At 32.1% G+C, this 24,150-nt stretch overlaps 1 protein-coding gene across 1 annotated transcript in view; it reads right to left on the bottom strand.

Annotated features, from left to right (window-relative positions):
• The window catches only part of LOC132756093 (ankyrin repeat domain-containing protein 11-like), a 72,800-nt gene extending 52,924 nt beyond the window's left edge, over positions 1 to 19,876 (bottom strand). The window contains exons 1-2 of the mRNA XM_060747084.1: positions 19,640 to 19,876; positions 6,352 to 6,526 (exon numbers count right to left, since the gene is read on the bottom strand). Coding sequence (XP_060603067.1) covers positions 6,352 to 6,420 — 69 coding nt within the window. The 5' untranslated portion in view covers positions 6,421 to 6,526; positions 19,640 to 19,876. The remainder of the gene's footprint in view (positions 1 to 6,351; positions 6,527 to 19,639) is intronic.
• Positions 19,877 to 24,150: the final 4,274 nt, after the last annotated feature.

The following is a 24,150-nucleotide window of genomic DNA, read 5'->3' on the forward strand; positions in this document are numbered from 1 at the left end:
ACATTATTTATCAAATAAAGCTGTAAGATTAGGCCTTTGTTAGCCAATGCCTTAAGTAATAATAATTCTGGGGCTGAAGACCAGTGAAGTATATAGAAATTCCCAACCCCTCCCCAAAATTACTAAGCCTAAATTACTTTTGTAACATATTGCCCGATATTATCAATTAAATTTTGAAATGTGAGTTTTAGGGTGAAACTGTTTGGGAATAGTGCTTCGAGACTAGTGTGGCATAAAAAATTTTTTCAGTCAATTATAAGCCGTGGTCATTTATTTGTTTTATTGAGCTTTAAGTCAAACCAGGACTGTTAAGCTTATATGACTGGACCAATGGAGCTATTTTGTACATTATTTCAGGAACCACTGGGCACTACCTAGAACTGACCTTTCATAAGCTGGCTGAATAGTTTCCTCGCATAAAAGAATCCTAAAATGTGATTTTAACCAAAAATAGGGAGTAGCAAGTTATTTGAAGTCAGAAAAGTAAGGCCCCAAAATAATAAGCTTCGAATATTGTAACTATTGATACACAATTTTGAATCAGATGATAGAGGTTACTGGTCAGAAACTGCTGACTGCCTGCTCAGTACCTAATACAACTGAAAGAAACAGCATAGAAAACTAAAGGGCTATCGAAAACAAATGCTTAAAATCCTATACTATATCAAAGAGAAAATGTTTACTTTGCATTAGATTTAATGCTTTTCCCATTTCCCATTACACAACATAAAATGGAGAAAAAAATTCCCCCTTAAAATTTCTCAAAAATATCGCAGCTGTTAATGAAAGTAGATTAGGTCTCTGCATTTCTAACAGTGACAAGGGATTGGACTGCATTAATCAATATTCACAATTGTCAGAAAAGCTGTCAACTGTCACAAACACAAAATTCAAGATAACAAGAACAGGGAGAGAGAAAAAATTCTAATCCTCCAGTACAGTAGGAGAAAGAAATGCTAGTTAATAAACAGTCAAGCCCTTTGGCTAGAAAAGAATGTGTCACCCTTGGTTCGGTGGTACAATTTTTTATGAAACTGAAATATAATTTCGTATCATTAAAAGTCGTTAGTAATTTTTTTTCATGAAACTGAAATATAATTTTGTATCATTAAAAATTTCAAATTTTGGGTAGTATTGAAGAGTATAATTATAATGACAAAAAACTTTGTATTTCATTTTTGTATCAATTAAGCTTTAAGCCGAACGTCCTAATTACCTTTAAGAGGCCAGGGGCTTTCAGGTAATTTAGCATTTTATGAAGAAAAACGGGAATTTCCTCTGTCTGATGTTGAGCATTACTTATTTTGCAAAAAAAGGAATATTTTCTAGCTCTTTTCTTGAGGTATAAAGAACTGCTGTCTGAACAATTTTCAGATGGATGACCTTATTATAAAATATGACATAAAAATATTTAATTTCCCTCAGGGGTTTAGGGAAAAGGTAAAACAATAAACAGAGCTACAGATAAGCTTTTGAGTTAATTGGGTATTTACCCCTGGACTTGACAAGCAATTGGGTAACACAGAAACAAAATTGGGTATCATTGAAAAATTTATTGGTTTGCATAGATTTGCATCGGTCAAAATATTGTCCAGGATCTCGGAAACAATATACACAAAGACTGTTAACAAACATTGTCTAAAAAGTTCATTTAACAAATTTTTTACAACATCTGGCTCGGTAAAATAACCAAATATTTTGTTAGACTGCATCGAAATAATTAATTTTTATCAGCCCCGTTTCGCCATTTTGTTGAAGCAGAAAGTAAATAAACCTCAGTCTGGACTGCTATTTAGTTATCTCTCATAAGTATATAAAGCTTTTCCGCTAAAAAATATCTTTAATATATAACCAGTCTACTCAATTGTTCCCGGTTAACAAATGGAAAATGAAAGTACAGAAAGGGAAACAGGCTATTTTCGGATTTGTTTGGCAGTTTTTGCTAGGTGAATTATGGTCCAAGATATTGAAAATACGCTAGAGTATCAAAACAAATTGGGTACTGATATTTTGATTTGCGTTTTTATTACGCAAAATTTTTATTTTATTTGGGTAAATTGGTCAAAATTATTGGGTAATTACGCAGATACGCTGCTTATCTGTAGCACTGAATAAATGCATAATAAATCACCGCAGTAACCTTTTAACATAACAATTTTTTCCTGATTGCATTACGTTCAAAATGATAGCACATATTAATGAGAAAAATATACGACACGAAATTCCAATTAAAAACCCTTTCAGCAAATAATTGTATCATCTGAACTCCATATATGTTTCCATATACGAGCGAGCCTCAGAACCAAACTACCCTATTAAAGAAAATGGTCAAAGTGTGTTAATGGTAAAATCAATAATAATGACACAAAGATCAATTAACATGAAACAGAAACAGACCTAGACTTTTAGAAATTGTTTCCTCTGGGAGAAAAATCAGATTTTTATGTACAGCATTATCCATATATAGGTGACCTTGACCTTTTTAAGCGCTGTTACCAGGCTTTGCTCGTCTAAATGCAAAACAATTACTGATGCGTTATTTGAATGCAATTTCTTTAAAATTTAGAAAAATCTGGAGAAAGAATGATCCCTCCGAAGCACTAATCACCGCGAAATAACATGAAGTCATGATAATCATATTACAAGAAAAGCATTGATGCAAAGCATCAAAGGGCGTCCAAGCAAGAAATGCAGCAAGTGAAGATGAACTAGTACACATATGATGACAAGATATTCTTATAAACTACCAGAAATGTATACCACTTATGAATGAGCGGACGAAAGACATTGTTCATTATGAACTTTGATTGGCATGCTAGAGATTAGAATATTACTTGTTATTTCTTTATGATCGTGGTTATTAATAGCAACGGATATACATGTATGCAATCATTTATAATCCATATGTGTAACGCATGATCAACACGTACCACACATTTGTCCCTTATTATGTACATGTTATCGCTATTAGCGAAGACCCCCTTAAGGTATCTGTTCACACTTTAAGTTAGTAAAAATATGACACTGGTTATACAATGTATTACCATGTTGATCATGTTGAGCATAATTGTTTATTATACAATAATTGTAATATCTATTAATTTTAATTAAAAAAAAATACAAATTTTATGAATATTGTTTTCTTTTATTCTTTTTTGTGTTTTATGTGCTATTTTAATACTGAGTTTTTACTACTCTTTTTTATTAAAATTGTAAAATTAATTTTAAGAATTCAATTGTCATATTGACCGACGATTATAAGTCAAAGCTTAACTGGAAAAAGTCAGTAAATTATGGTTTATCTTTCAATATATAATATTGTTTATTCTTAAACTATGTACATGTACATTGTATTTTTCTTTATCATTTTTTAAATTATCGATCAATTGAATAATTCATAAAATCTAATTTGTAACTTTGAATAATTCCTCGGCATCTTTACTAAACACGGATAACAAATTGAATAATTAAATAAAATGTCAAAGTTGATAATGTCATTTTAATACCATAAAAAATACCATAAATTACATATAAATCCGTGTACATATTTATTGTTTTTATCTCATATAGATAAAATGAAACATGCTATTGTTGTTTTTTTCTAATTGTAACGATATCAAACATCTACTCCAAAACCGGGAGAGACCGGACATACTATTCGCCGGTCACTAGTAAATCCTGGTCAAAATAGACCGGGAGAGACCGGCATTTACCGATAGGAGTGATAAAAAGATATATCTATAAATAGGTTTTTGGAATATTTAGGTCATCAACTGATCATTCTAGGATACATGTACAACAATAACATACCATGACATGATAACCGACTGTGTACTACAAAATGATAAATAAAAAACCCCGAAGAGCGCGATTTATTGACGGAAAAGGTTATTTCATTTGTAAATGTTTGCATTGCGAAAATTCATTGTAACATATAGCGACATTTCATTCTTATTTAATAATCAAGCACCCTCATACCGATCGGAATTTTCGGCTTTTATTATGACCGACTAAAAGGCTCGAGAAGTTGCTGTCGCCCTTTCACAAAATCTGATCTCATTCCATAAGAGCGCCGCGCTTCGGCGCGGACGCCAATAATAAGCATCAAAAAGATTTTAAGAAATAGACCAAAAAACACACTTAAAGTTGATAGAGTAAGTTGTTATTTCCCCTAATCAAGATTTTTACTGTAAACAGTAAGATTATATTGACAATCTGCCTCAGGAAAAACACAATTTGAACATTTGATAAAGCTAAAAATATGGCTCAAGTCTGAGAAAAAGTAGAAAATCTATTTTTGGCCTAAGTGACCTTGAACTTGACTCAAATGCCCAGGGCGTCTACGTCCTCATCAGGGATTTAAAAGAAAAGGAAGATAGACACTGCAAAAATTGTAGAGCTTTATGGAAGGAACCAATCATTCCAAATATCTAAATAAAATATCAGTCCATAAACATTACTAGTGGTGAAAATCTAAAATATCAGTCCATAAATGTTACTAGTGGTGAATATCTAAAATATCAGTCCATAAACGTTACTAGTGGTGAATATCTAAAATATCAGTCCATAGCGTAACTGTAATGACATACTGTAAGCAAGTGTAAAGGATGTGTACGTTAAAATGAATAGACAAACTGCCAAGAATTAAAGCTTCATCAAAACGGAAATTTCTTGTAACTTTAGAATATACTGTACACAAAATATACCTTAGTAAATGCTACCATTATTTAGGCCATTCTGTACATTTAACAACTAACCTTATCCACTAAATGAATCAATGTGACATTCATAAAACTGCATAAAAAGCATGTTCTCCTGTCATAATAAACAAAAAATTACACATGGCATACTCTTATTACACCAAGTCACGTTCTGTGCCTTATATGTGCAACATGAAACATTTTGAGAGGAAAAAAAAAAAAAAAAAAAATTGTGCTTTAAATATCTCAACTTTTACAGTTTCCAATTCCATATCAAATTTGTACACGATACATGTACATGTATTTATACCAGCTGATAAAAAAAAACAATTTTTTGTCTTCAGTTAACCACAATTCCTTAAAAAAAATGTCATTTATATTATGAAAAAAGTGGGTCAATGCACATTTTTTTCCAGGAATTAACATCTGCAGAAGCACAAGGAGGCACTAAAAGTGATTTTATAATTCCTAGGTCTTCCTAGATGTTAATGCACAAAAAAAGAGGATTGGTGTATTAATATTCTTGCATAATGGTATAATTATGTCTAATTTGGTAATCCTGCGTTTTGTTATTTGTGTTTCGTATTAAGAAATCGTTTTCATCATGCTTTACGCCTACAAGTGCAATGTCATTTGACAGTTATGCAGTAAGCTGTTTTATTATGCACCTGAGCCACGTGTTTTCAAAAAAGGTGCAACATTGAGGCAAGCCATAGTTGCATGCTCACATGTTGTTTTTTTTTCTGTTAATGTCTGGGTATACAGTTTTTATGCAAGAATTTTCTTTAAAACCATAGCTGTAGTTATTTGAAATTGAATGCATATATTATACAAGGGTGTCATTATGTTTAGAAAACAACAACTAAACCTGGGTTATTTCTGAAAGTAGGGGCGTAAAGATGTAACAGCCAGTATGACGTCATGTCCAGGAGGAGTAAAGTATAATAAGGTTATAATCATTATAAGACCCAATGTCTGTATTTCATTAAATTTTCATACATCAATGTTATGGAGATGTCAGATATTGTTCAAGTTTTAATTTTCCCATACATCACCATGCCTACCTTTTGTTAATTTTCTATTGAGAATCTATTCCATTTACAAAGAGCATTGCTTCCTTTTAACAAAACCTTTAGAGTGGGAAGTCAGACAGAGGCTATAGACCGAACATAAAGGGTGAACATTTTCCAACAGACACTTCATCTATCAGAATAAACTTTGCATTTGACTTGAAGTCATAATTGGTTTAAAAAGAAATCCGGAAATTAAAATGATAGACAACATGCATCTAAAGTCATAGAGAGCAACGAAGGCCTAATGTGGTTTGTACTGGATTTTTAATCTCATATATATCACAATTACTCAGTATATGGAACTTCCAGGAAGTATCCATTTATAATTATATATCTTCCCACGCTGCTTCTGCTAACCTTTTACTTTACCAATTTCAGAGAGAAATTTTCAGATTTTGGTGGAATCTCAACTCTTGTGGGGGTAGGGGAACATGGCTATGGGACGTTGCCAAATATCTGCCTAGTCCTATGGAAAATCCCTGTTATTATTATCATTCCTTATTATGAGTGTGGTGGCAATTCTATCAAAGCTCACTCACAAAGAAGGGGAGACAATCATGTAAAACAGACTAAATTACCTTCCTTGGAGGTGATTTCTTGTCAGACATATCCAGTAGCGAGAATCTAGGCAGTAGTAGTGAAGGCATGCAGAATGGTTGGCTTGTATCAATACAAACAGGCAAAGCTCGTCTCTAAAACTTTCTCGCTGATTTTTAAACATGATGCTCTTTCCTTGTGGAGGACTTCATGCATCTGAAACATAAAGATTTTTTTTTTCCTTTTTAAATTTCATTATGAATAGATCATACTTTGTCAAAAATCAAGAACTGAAAACATTATTTAATGTTTAACATAAAGTCACAGTGGTTGAGGTGACTCGATACAACAAGTAGGGTCGGCTTGGTTCGTTTGTACATACAGATCAGCTTATGCGGAAAAATAAAACATAAAATAATTACTTTTAGGCCTAAATTTAATTTACCTATGAATTGTAATAAATAAATTTGTTACACGGTTTCAAAACGTGATATATACAATATAATTATTATACATCTTATACTGTGACACAGCCAATACTGAATCTCACTTCCTTGAAAAAATTGATAGTTTATGGCGTATAGTGATGTCATCACAGTATAATAAAACACATTGATCACGTCCTTTATTAAGTCATCACTTAAGTTATTCCTTGTAAAACTCTTCATTTTTTTTCTTTGCCCTTATATGATCATAACTGTTAAGAAATCATTTGTTTCTGTTTCACAGACATTGTCTGGCATACTGCAGCCAAAAAGGCTTTTGGTCAGAATCAACATGATATTAAGAACACAGTAACAACAGTGCTTAGCAAGACAAAACTGGCAAGTGTTTTATCCCCCCCCCCCCACAACATCTTTTCTAGTCTAAGCAGACATCAGCCCATCCTTTATGAAATAAAAGTCATTCTTAAACATCTTGAAATGTGTAATTTGCTAAAAATCAGCATTTTTAGCCCATTATTGTACCAGAAATAGACAACGTCTAGAATGAACAGCCATACAAATGCCACTGATATAACAAGTTCGAGATACAAACATTGAGTTTTAAAATGGGATAGCTGACTGAGTGATATCAATGTAAAACTATAACAACCCTTATGAAATAAAGATTAAGATGGAACATTTTTGCATCCACTGCACCGTTTCTTTCAATTTCCTGAAACTTAAGTGCATCGTTAATGAAACTCAACTCTTAAATATTCAACAAGGGATGATGACATCAATTTATATCGTCATAAAATTGATTATAACGAGAGAAAAAGAACATGGTTAGTTATAAAACATAATACAGCACATTAAAATTCAGATTTTTCCCAGTGATACTCAATGATATATGATCAATGTATTTTTCTAAAATACAATTTTAAAGCAATTTTTTTCTGTCTTAGTAACTGAATTACACAAGTTTGAAAATAATGGATGCAATAGCTGTCCCAGCAATACAGAAGTACAAATTAAGATTTAGATAGCTTCAAAATGTCTAAAACTTAGGCCCTATCTGTCTATCCAAAATGAATGATCTGTAAAAACGAAAACATTAAATTAATTAAACAATTGAGAAAACATTTAGTTAATAAAACAATTGAAACATCTCGAAGAGACATTTTTTGCTTAGAATCATTGCTTCTCTATTTCATTATTTTTTTCCTTAATGGTCTCAGACATGTTTTTCCCATTGGAACCTATTTTTTCCCTCTTTAAAGTTTAACAGAGCCCTGTATATATATCCTTTAAATACCCTTAAAGAAAAATGAGTGCACATATATAGATCTACCAAAAGCATTTTGGTTTCCTAGAAGGCAAAATTAATCACATACAGCCACAATATCCTCTTCTCAACTGATTTAAGATACCTGACAGTGAATATAATTATCTCCGACTAATTTTGTGGTCTGAACTTATGCGACACACTGTACACTGACAAATTTATATATTTCAAAGTTCATTCTATAGTTCAGCTAGAGTATATTTATTTCACATGTTCAATTTAACCTCATTAATAAATGTGTCATTATAAAACATATAACAATTTTTTACATGTTCATTATACATGCTTTGACTGTAATCTTTCACCTTACATAAAAGCCCTATTTTGATGAAAATTTTCTTTAAAATCATGAAATTTTTCTAAAAATTTGAAGCTACACCATATTTTTTACTTCCCAAATTAGTAATTTAAGCATAATTCTTCCCAAAATCAAGAGGCTAAAGCCTCTTCCCAATTAAGTGAGAAAAACCACTGAAGCTTTAAAGTCACATCTTAAAAGGTTTGCTGAAATATAGAGGCATTATTTTGCCAGTCAGTAAAAATTATAATATACTCCTGACTCTCAGAGGAGGTGATAGTATCTATAAAGCATTTAAAGTTTCAAAGCAATTTATGTCATAGGAAAAGTGGTATAAACAAGACATTACTGCTAAAAGCTCCGCCCAAAGTTGGAGGAACATCACAAATGAGCCACGTCACCACAAAACCAACATAGTGCGTTTGCGACCAGCATGGATCCAGACCAGCCTGCACATACGCGCAGTCTGATCAGGATCCATGCTGTTCGCTTACCAACCCTTTTACAAGTAGAGAATATGATAGCGAACAGCATGGATTCTGATCAGTCTGCGCGGATGCGCAGGCTGGTATGGATCCATGCTGGTCGCAAACCCATTATGTTGGTTTTGTCATGACGCGGCTCAAATATGATATTTTGACAATAAATGAGAGAACTATCAAGGTACATGTATCACCATACTAAAATATGTTAGACATTTGTCAAGAAATGACCTTGCTAGAATAAACTGTACTAAAAGTGTGACGAAACTAAAGTAGGGACAAAATGGTAAATGACGGGAACATAAACATCCACATCCGGGCGGGCACAACAACCCACAATACATGATTTTTTTTTAAGTCCAGGTTCAGTCAAATTGGGAAAAAAAGTGTGGTGTGATACCAAATTTGGGAATGGGATTAAAAAAAAATTAACGCAATATAATATGACTTGTTTTTGAAAATTTTTTCACATAATATTTGCTATTGGGAAGGGTCTGTTCACTCGACCCAATCAAAGAAGGAAAAAAAATCGCTGCAATTTATCTTTTTCCAAAAGTCCTCTCTTTCCATATTTTCAATTTTTGACAAAGCAAAAAATCGCTGAGAATAATTCAGTTATGTGTGAATGTGAGCCATCAATATACAATATAATATAGTCTGAGTTAGATTAGGAGCAAGACTGGCAACATCGTATGATAAAACCAGTAGGTTCAAGTGTAAGTAGCTTTCTGTGCTCTGACGCAAATACAATCAAAATATTTCCTGAAAACCCCATGTCACAGATGTCATCAACAGAAAAATCTATTATTTCCATTAACAAGAATCAATGGCTGATATTGGAAAATGGCCTTATATATAAATCTTGGTTCTGTGTCAAAGCTTACTTCGGGTTTGTTAAAAAATAATGACTAAAACATTTATACAGTATCGTAAATTTTACAGTTCAACATTTGCCTAAATATAGCTAATGTCGCTGTCCTTGATAAATCAATCCCCCCTACACATTCAGTAGAACCATTAAATTTCATTCTCTAACAAAAAAGAAATTTCAAAATAGCTAATAAGCTTTAAGAATATTTTTTTGTAGAATTTTATTCATAACCAATACAGATCAATTAAAAACAACAAAAAAACAAAAGATAATCAATATCTATTGATCTCTGAAAAAAGAATACAGTCATGAAGTAATGTGTAAGAGAACAATAGGACATTGTCTGTTTGCCCTTGAACAACACATGCCACACTTAGAGAACAGAAACCAACAAAACATTAAATATGACAGCTTTTAATTATCATTAATGTACACAACCTGCCCTAGATCCCAGACCAGGTATTAAATGAATCCCCTCAAGGGATTTCTTCAGCACTCCAATCAAGTATTCCACCAGATAATAAAACAAAACTCAGATTTTAACAGAAAGCTTTCACATTGATAATGATGTAAAGTGATGATAAAGTCCCCCCCCCCTGCATTTTGACACTGTCACATATACCTACATTTACCTTTTACCTTAAGGAAGCAGTGACCATGCTTTTTCTTCAAAGTTCCAGACATGCTCAGAAAAAATTAGACAAATGGAAATTAAAACTTGATTAAAATTGCAGCCTATACACATGTGTAAATGATTAATAATCAAGCCATGAAATAAAAACAATTATACAAGAATGAATGTCTCCAGGCATAATTTACAATCTAACAAATATTTAACTATTCAAATATATACTGACATTCAACAGTAAATCGCAGGACATGTTCATATCGCCTCTACATGATTAAACAATGAACTAACGAGGACTCAATGTTAGCCCTTAACTTGCAGACTTTGTGCAATGGATTTGCCTGAATTTTTAAGTCCCAAAAACAAAACGTAATAACACAAATGCCCCCACATCCAGCCAAAGTTCAAGATAGATAACTCTGTCAAAAAATCTTCAAAAAATGACTTATATTTTCTAGCTAATTACGTGACATACTAGGGGCAATGGCAGCATAATTACCAAGAGTAAAGAGACCTTGTCAGACTGCACAGATGTCCATCTTAAGTATTATCCACTTAATGTTGAGTGCAATAGAGAAGAAGCTTAATGCTAAGACCAAACTGGTAGTCAAACCTTCAACCTCCCCCACCTATGAGACTAGCACTACCACAGCTTAACAGACTAAGTCATCATAAGATTGAACGACTGAGTATACATTAAAGTCTACAGTGTATTTCCATTATGGTTGTTAAACTAAATGAGAAACCATCAATCATTATGATTAAGATTATGGTTAAAGAAAAAATATAGTTGACAATTAGGAATGAAAGCATCTTGTTTTCAAAAGGTAAATGCCTTGATATTCACTCGAAAGCTGTCCTTTTAACACAAATATCATTTCTAGCACTTTATTATATTTATACCTATCATATGTAAATGACAGAGAATTATAGTTTACACTGTCGAGATGGTAACAAAATTAGACAGTGCACACATAACTATTAAACATTCAGCATTCAATTTAAGTAAATAATATTTTTAGATGGGAGTACCTTATCTATCAAAGTAATTGATTAGATATTTGTAATAAAACGACATTTGACAAGTATGAATTCACACAATATTTCAGTCAAAGTTCAACATGAATTAAATCAGCTATTAACACTGCTACGACTATAATTTTCATGAAGTTTAAATATAACTGGCTTAAACCTGGAAGGGCTTAACCGAATTTGCATTCAAAATAAAACATTTTAAAAACAACTATTTTATTCCCCTGAGCGAGGCCTCAAAGCAATACCCCTTAAAACACCTCCCAAAATTTTAAGTATGTTGAACAGATTAGGATCGACCTTCATTGTGTATAACCACTTGGAGTACACACCAATGCACACCTATTTACACACAATCTCATAAAGCCTTCAACTAGGGCAAGTAAACACCACTATGGATTTTCTAGTCTAGATTAAAAACTGATCCAAATTTCACAGCTCGCAGAAAGAGTGAGAGAACAAAAAAAAAACTGCTACCGGGGAAGCTTCTATGGAGAATTTATAGTTTAATATTTGCCTATATCCCTGGTTATTAAATATTGATGTCAGAGGTGGTACTCAAATGATAAACATGTGTCTGAAGAAATATCTTCTCAAATACAGAGAATAGCCGGTGGGGAATGCCCTCAAGACTATACATTTTCGTTCTTCACCAAGAACAAATTTATAACAAACTGAAATTGTAAGTTTAAGTGAAACCAATGATTGAATGATAATCAAACTACTTCATGTATAAGTGAAGCATACTGTATGTCTTCACGTTCTCTACTTATTTCTTATTCCAAACAATAAGAGCATGAGAACTACACATAATGACATTCAAAACACATATGCATGTTACACTAATCCTGCCTTTCAAGATTGACTGTGTTCATCAGTGAATGGTTTATTTTGAATGTACTCATTAATCAAATGATCAAATTAAAGATCATTGGAATGTTTACATTAAAGAAGGGAAACTACTTTTAGCAGTAATGTCTAGTCTTCTACTAACTTAGACAAGCAAGCTACATTTTTATACTCATCTTCGGAGCACACTCTACTAATATATTAGCCATCAAGTGCTGTTTTCAATCTCTCAATACCATAGCCATCATTTATGACAGTCAAAAACAAAACATATTCCAAGCTAAGCATCAAATTTGGGAAATTAAATACAGTGTATGTTAACCATCTCCGTGGTCGAGGGGTTAGAGTCGATGACTTCTAATCCAGTTACCTCTCTGGCCTGGGTTCGATCCCCGGGAGATGCTTTGGTAGTTTAGCACGGAGGAAGGTAGTCTAGTACTAATGTAACTCTCCAGGAACGATGGTTAGGAAACTACCCGCCTATATGACTGAAATACTGTTGGAAAAAGGCGTAAAATGAAACAAACAAACAAACAGTGTTGACGGGTGGTATTTCAATGTAGATAATTTTGAATTGTGGTATTTCACTGTAGATACCTTTTAATCATCTTGTATAGGTATGTTGGGAAGAGCAAGTAGTAACATTTGTGGATGTGTTCTCTATTATTAAAATGAATCATGGTATACTTTTACATGTAGTCTTCCATATATAGGTATCACTGTACAAACTATATCAACTTCATAATTAGTTTGCTGCCAGTGGCAATTGTGACTTTAACAGAACAGAACAGAACCAATGTCTTCAGTACAGTTTATTTAGGCCGCTTTGTAACACATTCTCTCTCCTAGAGTACAGTTCTAAACTCTTGACATACACTCCCATTATATTGAATTTTCAGGGCTGTCCTGAAGGAATCAAACTCTGCCGTTTGTTTGGCGCCAAATGTTACAGTAACAGGGTGAGAAAAATAAGCAGCCTGACCAAGACTTGCACCTGGGGCCCTTCAAATAACATTCAGCATCTCTACTGACTGAGCTGTATTGTATTGCAAACTCCTAAGAAACAAGAGTATCTTAAACACATGAACCTTCATTTTGACAAAGCTTTATTATCAGAAAATGTATGAATATCTATTGAAATCTTCATGACTTCTGAAGCTCAACCCTATCAATCAGAAATGCCATCAGAGACCCACTGAACTTCTGTACTACAAACACACCAAATATATGTAAGTTATCGGTCATATAAGAAACTGCAAAGGTTGAAAGGAATGATAGACCTGAAACAAGAAGTTGAACTATATTAAGTCACATTCTAAAAACAAATCTGCTCTTATTTTGAATAACTTTTATAGAAAACATGATATAATCTGAATTAAAATCTTTCTTAAATCTTTAAGTGTAATATTAAAAGAAAATAGACTTAAGGTGTGGAGACTGCACCTTTTTGTTTGGAAACATTTTATTCTCAGGGTAAGTGAATGTTATGTAATTTATGCAGACAGATGCTCTCCTGTACTCTAGTACACAATGAGTCAGATGTCGGAAAGTCAAACGATCATAAAAGCATGAACTTTTAATAACTAAATTTCTATGAAAGTCCAGAGAGTCATCATATAGCTTGTCTGCAGGCAAACCTATTAAAAATGCTTCATCTCCCATCATTTGCATTTAATTAATTACACTATTTTTCCACATATTTTCAAATATCAACCTTCTGGTACCAGTCCCTAGGCTAGATAAAAGAGATAAATGGATTAAAAAATTACAAAGTACATATGTTAAGGAATTTCAAAATGAATAAAGAATGACTTTTTAATCAATATATATGTATTATGTACATGTGTTTCAACAGGAACAGAGAAATGGATGAGGGAGTCACATAAAACTTTACATCCCTGTACTGTAGGTCTATAGAGGATACAATAGTTGGTGGTTCAATAAGTCATATTATTTAATAAGTAGTCGATTCTTTCCCAGGTTTTTGCCATCAGGTCAACCATTATTTCAAATAAAAAAAACTTTAACTAATTACTTTCCTTTGACCTCTTAGTGTGAAATTAACTTAGACCTTCATGTACCTGACACCACTATCTCTTTATGATGTTGACCATTTGTATCAAGTAATACTAAAATCCATCCATGCATATTGCTCTGGGCAAAATCTGGATACCGTAAAATTCCTAATAAACGCCCCTGGGGGCTTAACATTTTCCAAAAGGGGGGCTATTATTACAACACAGTTTTTCCTAAATAAAAAAATCACTGTTAATACTTTTAGTGTTAGCAAGTGTTGGTAATGACATTAAAAAATGTTAAGGTTTTAAAGTTCATATACATATTTGTGTTTACTATAAAATACTATGGATTCTGAATGATTTGAATAAAATGATGGCTTAAATTATTAGTTCAGTACTGATGAGTAGATTGTTTTCCCTTTCAAAAAGCCTGGGGGGGGGGGGGGGGGGGGCGTTTATTAGGAATTTTACGGTATTTCATCATCTCTAGTTATCATCACATTACAATGTACATATATTGGCCTGGATTACATGTATGCATGTACATACATGTATATTGGCCTGGATAACTGTGAACATTAAAATTTTGTGAAAAATTCACTAAATTTAAAACTACTAAATTGTTCATACATATTATTATATATATATATATATATATATATATATATATATAAAACATATTATATAAATTATGTAAACAATTTTTAATCTGACCTTTGACCTCAAGGTTCTATGCGTAACCTTGACCGTGGCCACAGATACCTGATTTTTGTGTGTGACATTCTGCCCATGTTACAATAATATATCTCAATACATGTTAAAGTTATTTTCTCTGGACAGTGGACAGGCATTTTCCTTTGACATCAGTGACTTTGACCTACAAGTACTGCAGACAAAACACTGTATAAGGGCTGTAACAAATACATTGTGTACTGTCTGAAATATTGCGATTCAGACAATGATAATAAGGTTCATGACGTATTCCTTCGTCCTAAGATCACTGGATAGCAATCCACATTCTGTATTAATAAAAAGTTCTTTTAACTCTTTATTGTACAAAACCTTAACAAAAAAACTTTCATTTTACTTTCCAACTTCATCTTGTTTACATTTCAAATGCATTTACCTTGTACTCAATTATATACAGATTTAGCATAGTGGCAATATGCAAATAGCACTCAGCGGATCTTAAATGAATATGCAAAATTTATTTTGTAAGAAGTTAAATAACCTCTGAATAATTTATTTTCAGCAGAGAGTGGGAAAGTAAAATTAAACTTTAAACTGTTGTTAAAGGAAGAAAATCTTGATACACATTTTTCTTTTACTTTGTATTTTACATGGTAATAGCTTTTAGTACTACAACAATTAGATGATTCATAGTTCAATCTATGAATTGTCAAGATCAAATCACAGCCATAATTTGTATAAAGTAGTACTTAAATCCATTGTTGCATTTAGAAGACAATTATGTCCCTAACAAAATCTGAACATTTAATAATCTCTAAGTACTGTACATGTACTTTAACCTTGCATATATGGACAAAGTCATTCTCATGACTGTTTGTGAACATTTTTTATTCAAGAATACATACCATTACTTTACATATTCATATTTTAATCTGTCCTTTGACCTTTAAGTGCAGTATTTCAGTAACAGAGCATTCATTGTGTTTTTGGCAAACTTTATTTACACTTGAAGCAGCAAATTCCAAACCTGCATTTCCTGTGACACTACTTAATTCTTAAGTGTTAGAAAAAGGTTTCACTTTCAGTAAATGTTAAAAAGAAAACATTAGTGTAAAATAGGAATGTGTGCCATGCTATAAGTTCAGTACTTCCATTTTCAATGACTCAGTTTAAGTATGGATTCCTTTCCATTGCCTTTTTTGAGTGAAGTATACATGTTCGATTTGCAACCTTCAAACTTGAGTCTTAGTAGCATGAATGAATGTAAATAAATCTCTGCTACTTAGCCCCCTATTGTATCGAATGACTAAAGAGCTAAAAGAATTCCAAAATCCACAAAAAGAAAATAAGAGTAAAAAAGTAAAATGCAAGATACTGTTCAAGGTCCGTTTACTGGCTGGTACAATTCCCATCTTAATCTTCACAGGATACTAAGGGTAATTATTTACAGATGAACTGCAGAATATATACAATTGTTATCAATTGCGCTGTCACAAAAAATCAACATAGATATCATAAAACAGCAAAACTATAATGTAACAAAATTTTATTTAATTTCTAATCTGATTCGTGATTATCAAAACAAATTGACTGCTGCCTAACTAACTTAGCTAAGCACCTTCTGAAAATATGACTTTGACCACCTGTGGCAGACTTTGACTTCCAAAATACAATGCTCAAATACATGAATAAATAAACCACCTTCCAATTCCATTACATAATCAGCCAGCCTTCATGATGAGGCTTGTTATCTTTGGACCCCCAATCGATGCATCGCGATCTGCCCTGTCCTCGATGTATGCATCGCAATGAAATTACAAATTCCAATATATTGCGATGCAATACAAATTTCATCTCCCGATGTATCGATATAGCGGGAACGTATCGCAATACACTAACAATATCTAGGAATATAAGGACAAACGTCTTTTTTGAAAGACTGAAGAAAGAAAACAGGCTTGGATGAAAACAATGAACAAGCCAATCGCAACTACTCGGCCCTTTCCGTCAGTCTTCAGATAAGGACCTCGAACACAATAGTATGAATACACAGAACGGATGCGGTATTCCGGTCTAACCTACGCTAAGAAACTAAACATGTAAACAAATAGTAATTTAATGCTGGGAGTTGTTGACACGTTTATTTCCGATATATGTAGTAAAAGTCCACCTGAAATAAGTGAATTCATAGGTACAAAAGCAAACAATACATTATTTATATATTTACTAATGTGGCTGTGAAACGGAAAGTACAAAAAAACCAACCTGTTGACATTTGGTCGGATTTATTTAAAATTGAACATCAGAGGGCATATTTAAATAACAAATTGTTGTCGGACATATTTTCAAGCATAAGACTACCGGAACAGACATTAGATGTCAAATATATACATTCGTTTTACATTATCTCTGTTTCTGTTTACATCAGTAAACCACGTGGTAGAACTACTTTCAATCTGTATTGTTTCCGAGGTTAATATTGTAGATAATAGCCGAGGCAGTTCCGAATGTGAACAAGCGCGACTATTATCATATCATCGTTGTCATCTCGTTTCCCCATGTCCGCAATCATTTAACGGTAACTAACCAAGTTTTATCAATTCCATATAAATGGGCTGGTGTTCTATGAACTTGTTTATAATTAAAAAATAATTAGATATCTATGCGTTTTCAAGAAAAAACAACCTACAAACATGAATTTGTAATTTTATTTAGTCGCACTTAATTGATGTCGGATTAAAATAGTGATGATGACAACATTCCCATGTGATATTCGTCACGTATTTATACTTTCATTTCCGTTGACATCATTTTCCCGTAAAAAAAACAACAAAACAAACAAACAGAAAACATGTAGACTGCAAAAAAAATAGAAGGGGACACTTTAGTTAATATAAATCACGAGTTTTGGGAACATTGTAGACAGTGTTGTATAATGTGGAAGACCGGACGTCGAGTGTTTGCAAAATTTGCAAACTCAAAAAAAAAATAATACTCTGGGGTTGAGCACAAATCTTTCGAGAAAACTGAGAGTGAAACGGATAAACTGTTATTTTCAAAGTTGTTGACCTATTTGTTAACCACTTGTTACTATTTTTTTTTTCACAAGAAAAATCTTTAGTGGTGTATTGTAAGACTGAAATGTTAAACTGCCATATTTACAGTAGTGGACTTTAGTGTTAGAATAGTAGATATCAGTTTGCTGTTTTGGTATAATTAACAATACCTTTAATCCTTAAGTAATCAGAAAAGTAAATTGTTAAAAGATCAAAATCGGAAACCAAGTTGTAACAACAAGATAAAGAGTTTATTTTTTTTTGTTATTGTTATAGTTTTGTATAATATTCATAATTATGCTGTAAACAAATGGCCAAATTTTTATATACTAAGTCTGAAAGTCAGTATCGGGATACTTATCGCAACATAAGAATCGCAATATGCATCGCATTTCTTCAAAGTATGCAATACATATCGTGAATCGCATCGTTTTGAAAAACAAATATCGTGATACGTATCGTGACAGAAAAAAATGGCAATGCACAGCCCTAACACACATTAAGTCAAAGCCCTGGGCCGCGAAGCCCGCCTTACACTTCACGTGTTAAACTGTTATCTAAAAAGAAAAACATAATAAAAAAATGTAGAATTCTATAATCATCAGCGAAATTTTCAGTATCATTTCTTGTTGGGCACAGTTATGCAATGATAAACAGCAGTGTATTCTAATAATAGGTCAATCGCAACTTTTCGACTTACAAGACAATGAATAAGGAATTCTGATTGAAAACTGATGCGTAGACAGGTCCCCTGCACACTTCTATGGGAACAATGATGGGAGAGGGAACCAGAATAATGGAAGCAGTGCATAAATACCATAAATACCAAACGCCACTTTTAAAATGGAAAATGTAAATAAAAATTAAAAATTATTTAAACCGACTTCCCGGTTAATAGGCTTTGCCTAATTTCATATTATTAACTATTCAAAATACAGGTCAGTTTTCAGTGTTAGTTCTAATTGGGCGCTGCCATATTCAATGTAACTAAATGATAATAGGTGGTGTATTCCGATAACGGAACAATCGCAACTTTTCCGATTAATTATAATCGTCGAGTGTTCCGAGTGAAAATGGAAGCAGTGCATAAAATACCAAATGACACCTTTAAAACGAAAAAATGAACAATTTTTTAACCGACTTCCCCATTCATAAACTTTGCCTAATTTCATATTAAATTCAAATAAATATAATTATTATAAATACAAAATGTGTAAGCATAATAGTGAATGATTACCCTGATTTTACCACTGAAAGCATCGTACTGCGAATATCTGCAGAAATATGCTGAAATTTTGTGAATATTTGCATGGGTTTGATGCGAAATTGTTTGCTTTATATCAAGACCGTGTTTGCGGCAACCATGCGGAAAGTGCAGGTTTTGTGTGTCCAGTACCATGGTACTGTACCATGCCACTTATTCAAGTGCCTACAATAATTTGCATTTATAATTTGTACCATGTATAGAAATTTACTGATATGGGAACTTTATTCAAATCAACTTATTATGGTGACATGGAAAGTGTAAATTTTCAAATGAAAACATTTTTATAAAGTATACATGAAAATTAGTTGTTTACAAATAATTAGACATGTTGAAAGGGACGCAACTCTTGAAAACTTTCAATGGCGTACCTCTAAATCTGTTGTGTTGTGCTATTTATCTAAACGTTATTCCGATGAAATTATTATGATCCTCTGCAAAGATTTGTTTGCTTATGATAAAAGAATCATTCGACAATCCAGAAACGTAAATTCCAGCAAGTTTGTGAATCACAGAGCGTTATAATCGGCGATTGATTATGATCACTCACCTTCAGGAGGACGATTGCTTTAACTTACGCGGGTTTAAACGTATTTTCAATTGGTGACTTAAGTCACATGACTGTCTTCCAATAACTTCGACATAACGAAAGTAGCGATTGGTCAATTTAGTTTTGATAAAATTTATACACCGTTATAAATCCGTATTTAAATCTGCATGTGATCCTGTTTGGAAAATCATTTCAGGATTCTATATAATATTATTCTGCAAATCATAACGCACAATGGCATGGGGTTAGATCCAATATATATCTCTGTTAATAGATTATGAAGTTAACATGGATAATTGCATTAAACTAAATTAAACTAAGTTTACTGGAATACAGTAAATATAAATTTACAAAATCCAAAAGAATTTGTTTTGTTGCGGATAATTTTAGCGAAAATTCTTTTCAATTTTAATCTTAACAGCCGATTTAAAGTAAATAATACACATACTTGTTAATAATGACTGTAAAAAATCCAATCACATCTCAAAATTTATCTTTCTTAATATTCTGCTTTTTTCCCCAAGTGACCAAAAATTTCATAGCACTATTACAAAACGTCTTTTAAGGAAGAATAATATAACAAGAAATCTTAAAACAATAATCAACTTGATGAATCTAGAATGCTTATAACGTTCAATGACGGAATTTATCCCTTTAAAACGGGAAAATTTTATGCAAGGGAGTGAAGCGCAACACGTCTGCTGTTTCTTGCATACAGCGGTCACCTCCCTTGACAATCCTGATGAATACGCCAAAATGCATATATACTCTAAAATTGTATTATCGGCGCAACTCTCTCAGTATTTTGTCATGCGCGGTCATGCATACGATGAAGTTAAACAATCTTTGACCTCATTCAATAAAAAAAATGTAATGATTAGTTGAATTTGTACTGCCTTATTATTAAATTCATCAATAAAATTCAATGCAGATATATAGGAAAAGTTAAGTACGCCGATAATACAGAGTCCCATGCTACACGATCTTGTAATTATTTCTATAAACGTTTTATGATGAGCAGTGTTATGTACCTATAAGTTATAAAAAATAAAAATAAATATATTCTTTTTAGTAATATGTAAAAAATAAATAGATACAATAATAACAATAATAAAATATATTTATTATATACTTATAAATGAAATATTGAAAAATATTGATGAAATATAATACGTGTTTTCACTGTAAAAATTTTTTTTTCACTGCAGTGAAACATATTTCCGTATTTTCATTGGTGTCTTGCCGGACTACTTTCTGCTATATACAGTCAATGTACAAAATCTAAGGGAAAGTCATTCAAATTCTAATGTCAAATAAGAGAAAAATGTATATTATAAACAGAAATTTCAAATTTTTCTACAAATACAGGATCTGTTTCATCTTATGGTACGAAAATTATCATTTTTCACTTGTGGCTACTGTCACTCATGAAATATTTACTTTCATACCACTCGATGAAAATAAATACAATATTTATATAAAAAGCTTGAATATCCTCTATATATACAACCACCTTGACCTAAAACATTAGATCTATGTAACTTCTTTTATTATTTAAACTTATTTTTTTCCATATGATATTACGGAAGTTTGATATATTGCTGACATTTGAGAATCGATGTTTTCGGAGACTTGGGCCTATAATACAGCTCTGTAATATTTTGTTACAGGAAGTCTTTTAAGTTCTCATTTTATGTGTAAGTTTGGCCAACTCAGCGGAAAAGCAATGTCATGAAAAAAAAATCTTCAATAATTCAAGGCACATACTCTTGTTGCTATATTGGCTGTGGACATGTCTACGTGGAAAATATTTAAACACGGAACTATACCTAAATAATAATTAAGTTGATTTATTTTACATAGAGTAAAGAAGAAGCTGCAAAACATAAAGACATAGATGGAGTAGGGATGAAATACAGACTCTGCACGATATTTCTCTGACGATTTTGTACGACATCCTACCGCTCAGTCACGTGCTTTTTGTGGAGAAATCAGCAAATATTTTCGGTAGTCAAGATAGAATAAGTAAAATCTAGGACCATTCGAAAAGTAAGTAAGTTTATCGTCTGGCGCTATATTTCTGAAGGAAAATATGGCGCTAAAATATTAAAGCAGACAAGCGGCTCATTGAAAACCTAAGGATAAGGCAAAGACAAGACGATATTAAAGGTTCGGTGATAACGGATCAATTTGATGAAAGCAAATCAGACTTTTTTATGATAGAATGAAATAAAGATGTAGCAATTTCGGACTACCAACTACATATACAGTGAAATGTATTGTACTTTTTTCAGTTCGCAATTTATATATCTAGAGGACTTTACTTGCAAGTTTAAATAATTCTCGATGAATTGCCTTTGCTTTACACTATAGTCTAAAATGTGAAATGACAAATGCTTTGAGGAGACTTCATCAATATTTTGGTTTCCGTTTACCAATGTAAACTCGTATGCACGCACGCACACAAGCTTGTTTTTTTTTGTCATTGTCACATTTTAATGGTCACTTATCCGAAATTAAAAGTTACTGACCATGGTTTATAATCTCAAGTGTACCGAAATCAGTTAACCGTTTAAAGCAACCGCTAAATGTCGACATGTTTATTTATTCACATATCTATATTAGATACATGCATTTTATTCATGTTAGTTACGTGTATTCAAACACTAAATTTAGAATGATTATAAGTACAAATTATATTTTTTGTTTTAATATACGCAAAGGTATTTTTTTACATTACCGTATCGAGCTACACAACAGGGTAATAATATATAACCAAATGTTATCTGGGGACCTTCCGGGTTGTAAAGTTAACGTTTAGAGAAGTGTGACAGTAGGACGGGTTTTATTTAGATCCATAAAACCTGTCAAACACTGGCCTGATAAATTATGCAGTTAAACTTAACTATCTTTATTGTTAACTGATTGATTTTGATAGATATTTATCGATTACAAATCGATTTGTGTGAATTTTTCAGAGAGAAAAAATACACCGGATATATTTCTTGGATTTAATTTCGTACATGAAGGTAAAGTTTTAATATTTTATTAATACATTTCCTTATTTTTACTTGTAAAACATTTTGTGTTTTGTTGTTTACCTTGTCAATGACATAATGTCCTCAATTTATATACGCAGAAAAATTAAATAAATTGAGGTAATGCATTATAACAACGATATCATGATGTTCAAAATTGTAAGACAGACAACCAGTCTTTTAATCACAATGACATTTGATTGGTTGATTTTAAGCACAATATTGATTTTGACCAATGGTATCTCTTCGATCTGAGACTGGAATCGAATCTCCTGTTAATGATTTTCGGCATTTAATTACCTAACCTCCAACAGACTTTATATTACGGTAAATGTAGTTTAACATAAAATGGCGCCATAACATTAACGTCAGAACTAGCCTCTTTAATTTTGTGTGCACAGAAATTCTTTTTTTTCCAGTTGTTAAAAATGATGATGTGTGTACCTATCTACATTAATATGATGATGGTGTATCACATAAATAATACCAAAACTTGCTCGGGGGTGACGTGCGGACATGCGATTTATCAATTTAACCAGATTCGACATATTTTTAATGAACTTCGGGTCATGTTCACTGCTAATTAACGATAGTCTACTACATGTATATCAATTTAAACAAAATATACATGTATATCTACCACTGAATATATCAGATCTACGTATGCGCGGTGTAACTATTCCAAAACTTAATTGAGAAACAAATAAAGAAACATTTGAATTACCGTATGTAAATTAAATCTCGGTTAATTAATAAAAATGTACTATTGGTTTTAAAGTAAACTCATATATAGATCTACGTGAAAAAAATAACCAAAATAATCGGCCTCTTCCTGGTTGTTTGACTAATTCAACCTAGTGATAAGGGGTTAATCAAATAAACAGTTCTCTTTATAAACTAAATACGCCCTATTATTGTATTATCTTATTGTAAACTGTTATTTTAAGACAATATTTTGTATATTTAAAACTACGCTGCTTTCGAGCCCTATTGTATTTAAGCTTTACGTTTCTTACATTTATAATTAAATTGCGACCACAACAGGATCTAATCCATATGTATGTATATAGCTGATAGTATAAATGAGTATACCATACGTAACGTTTTATTCACAGAAAACAAAAAAGTTTTTTCCCCCCACTGTGAATGAGAGAACTTTTAAAATACATGTAAATGAATTCGCAGCTTTCGTGTTAGATATTCGTTCGCTAGTATCTTTAACTTTTTTAGAGTATTTAAGGTGAAGTTAAATGTCACATAATTATATATGCATTTTTTCCCATGCGTGAGACCA

This window comes from Ruditapes philippinarum, unplaced genomic scaffold (assembly GCF_026571515.1).
Source record: "Ruditapes philippinarum isolate M1 unplaced genomic scaffold, ASM2657151v2 ctg4004_1_1_1_1, whole genome shotgun sequence".
Classification (NCBI taxonomy): Eukaryota; Metazoa; Mollusca; class Bivalvia; order Venerida; family Veneridae; genus Ruditapes; species Ruditapes philippinarum.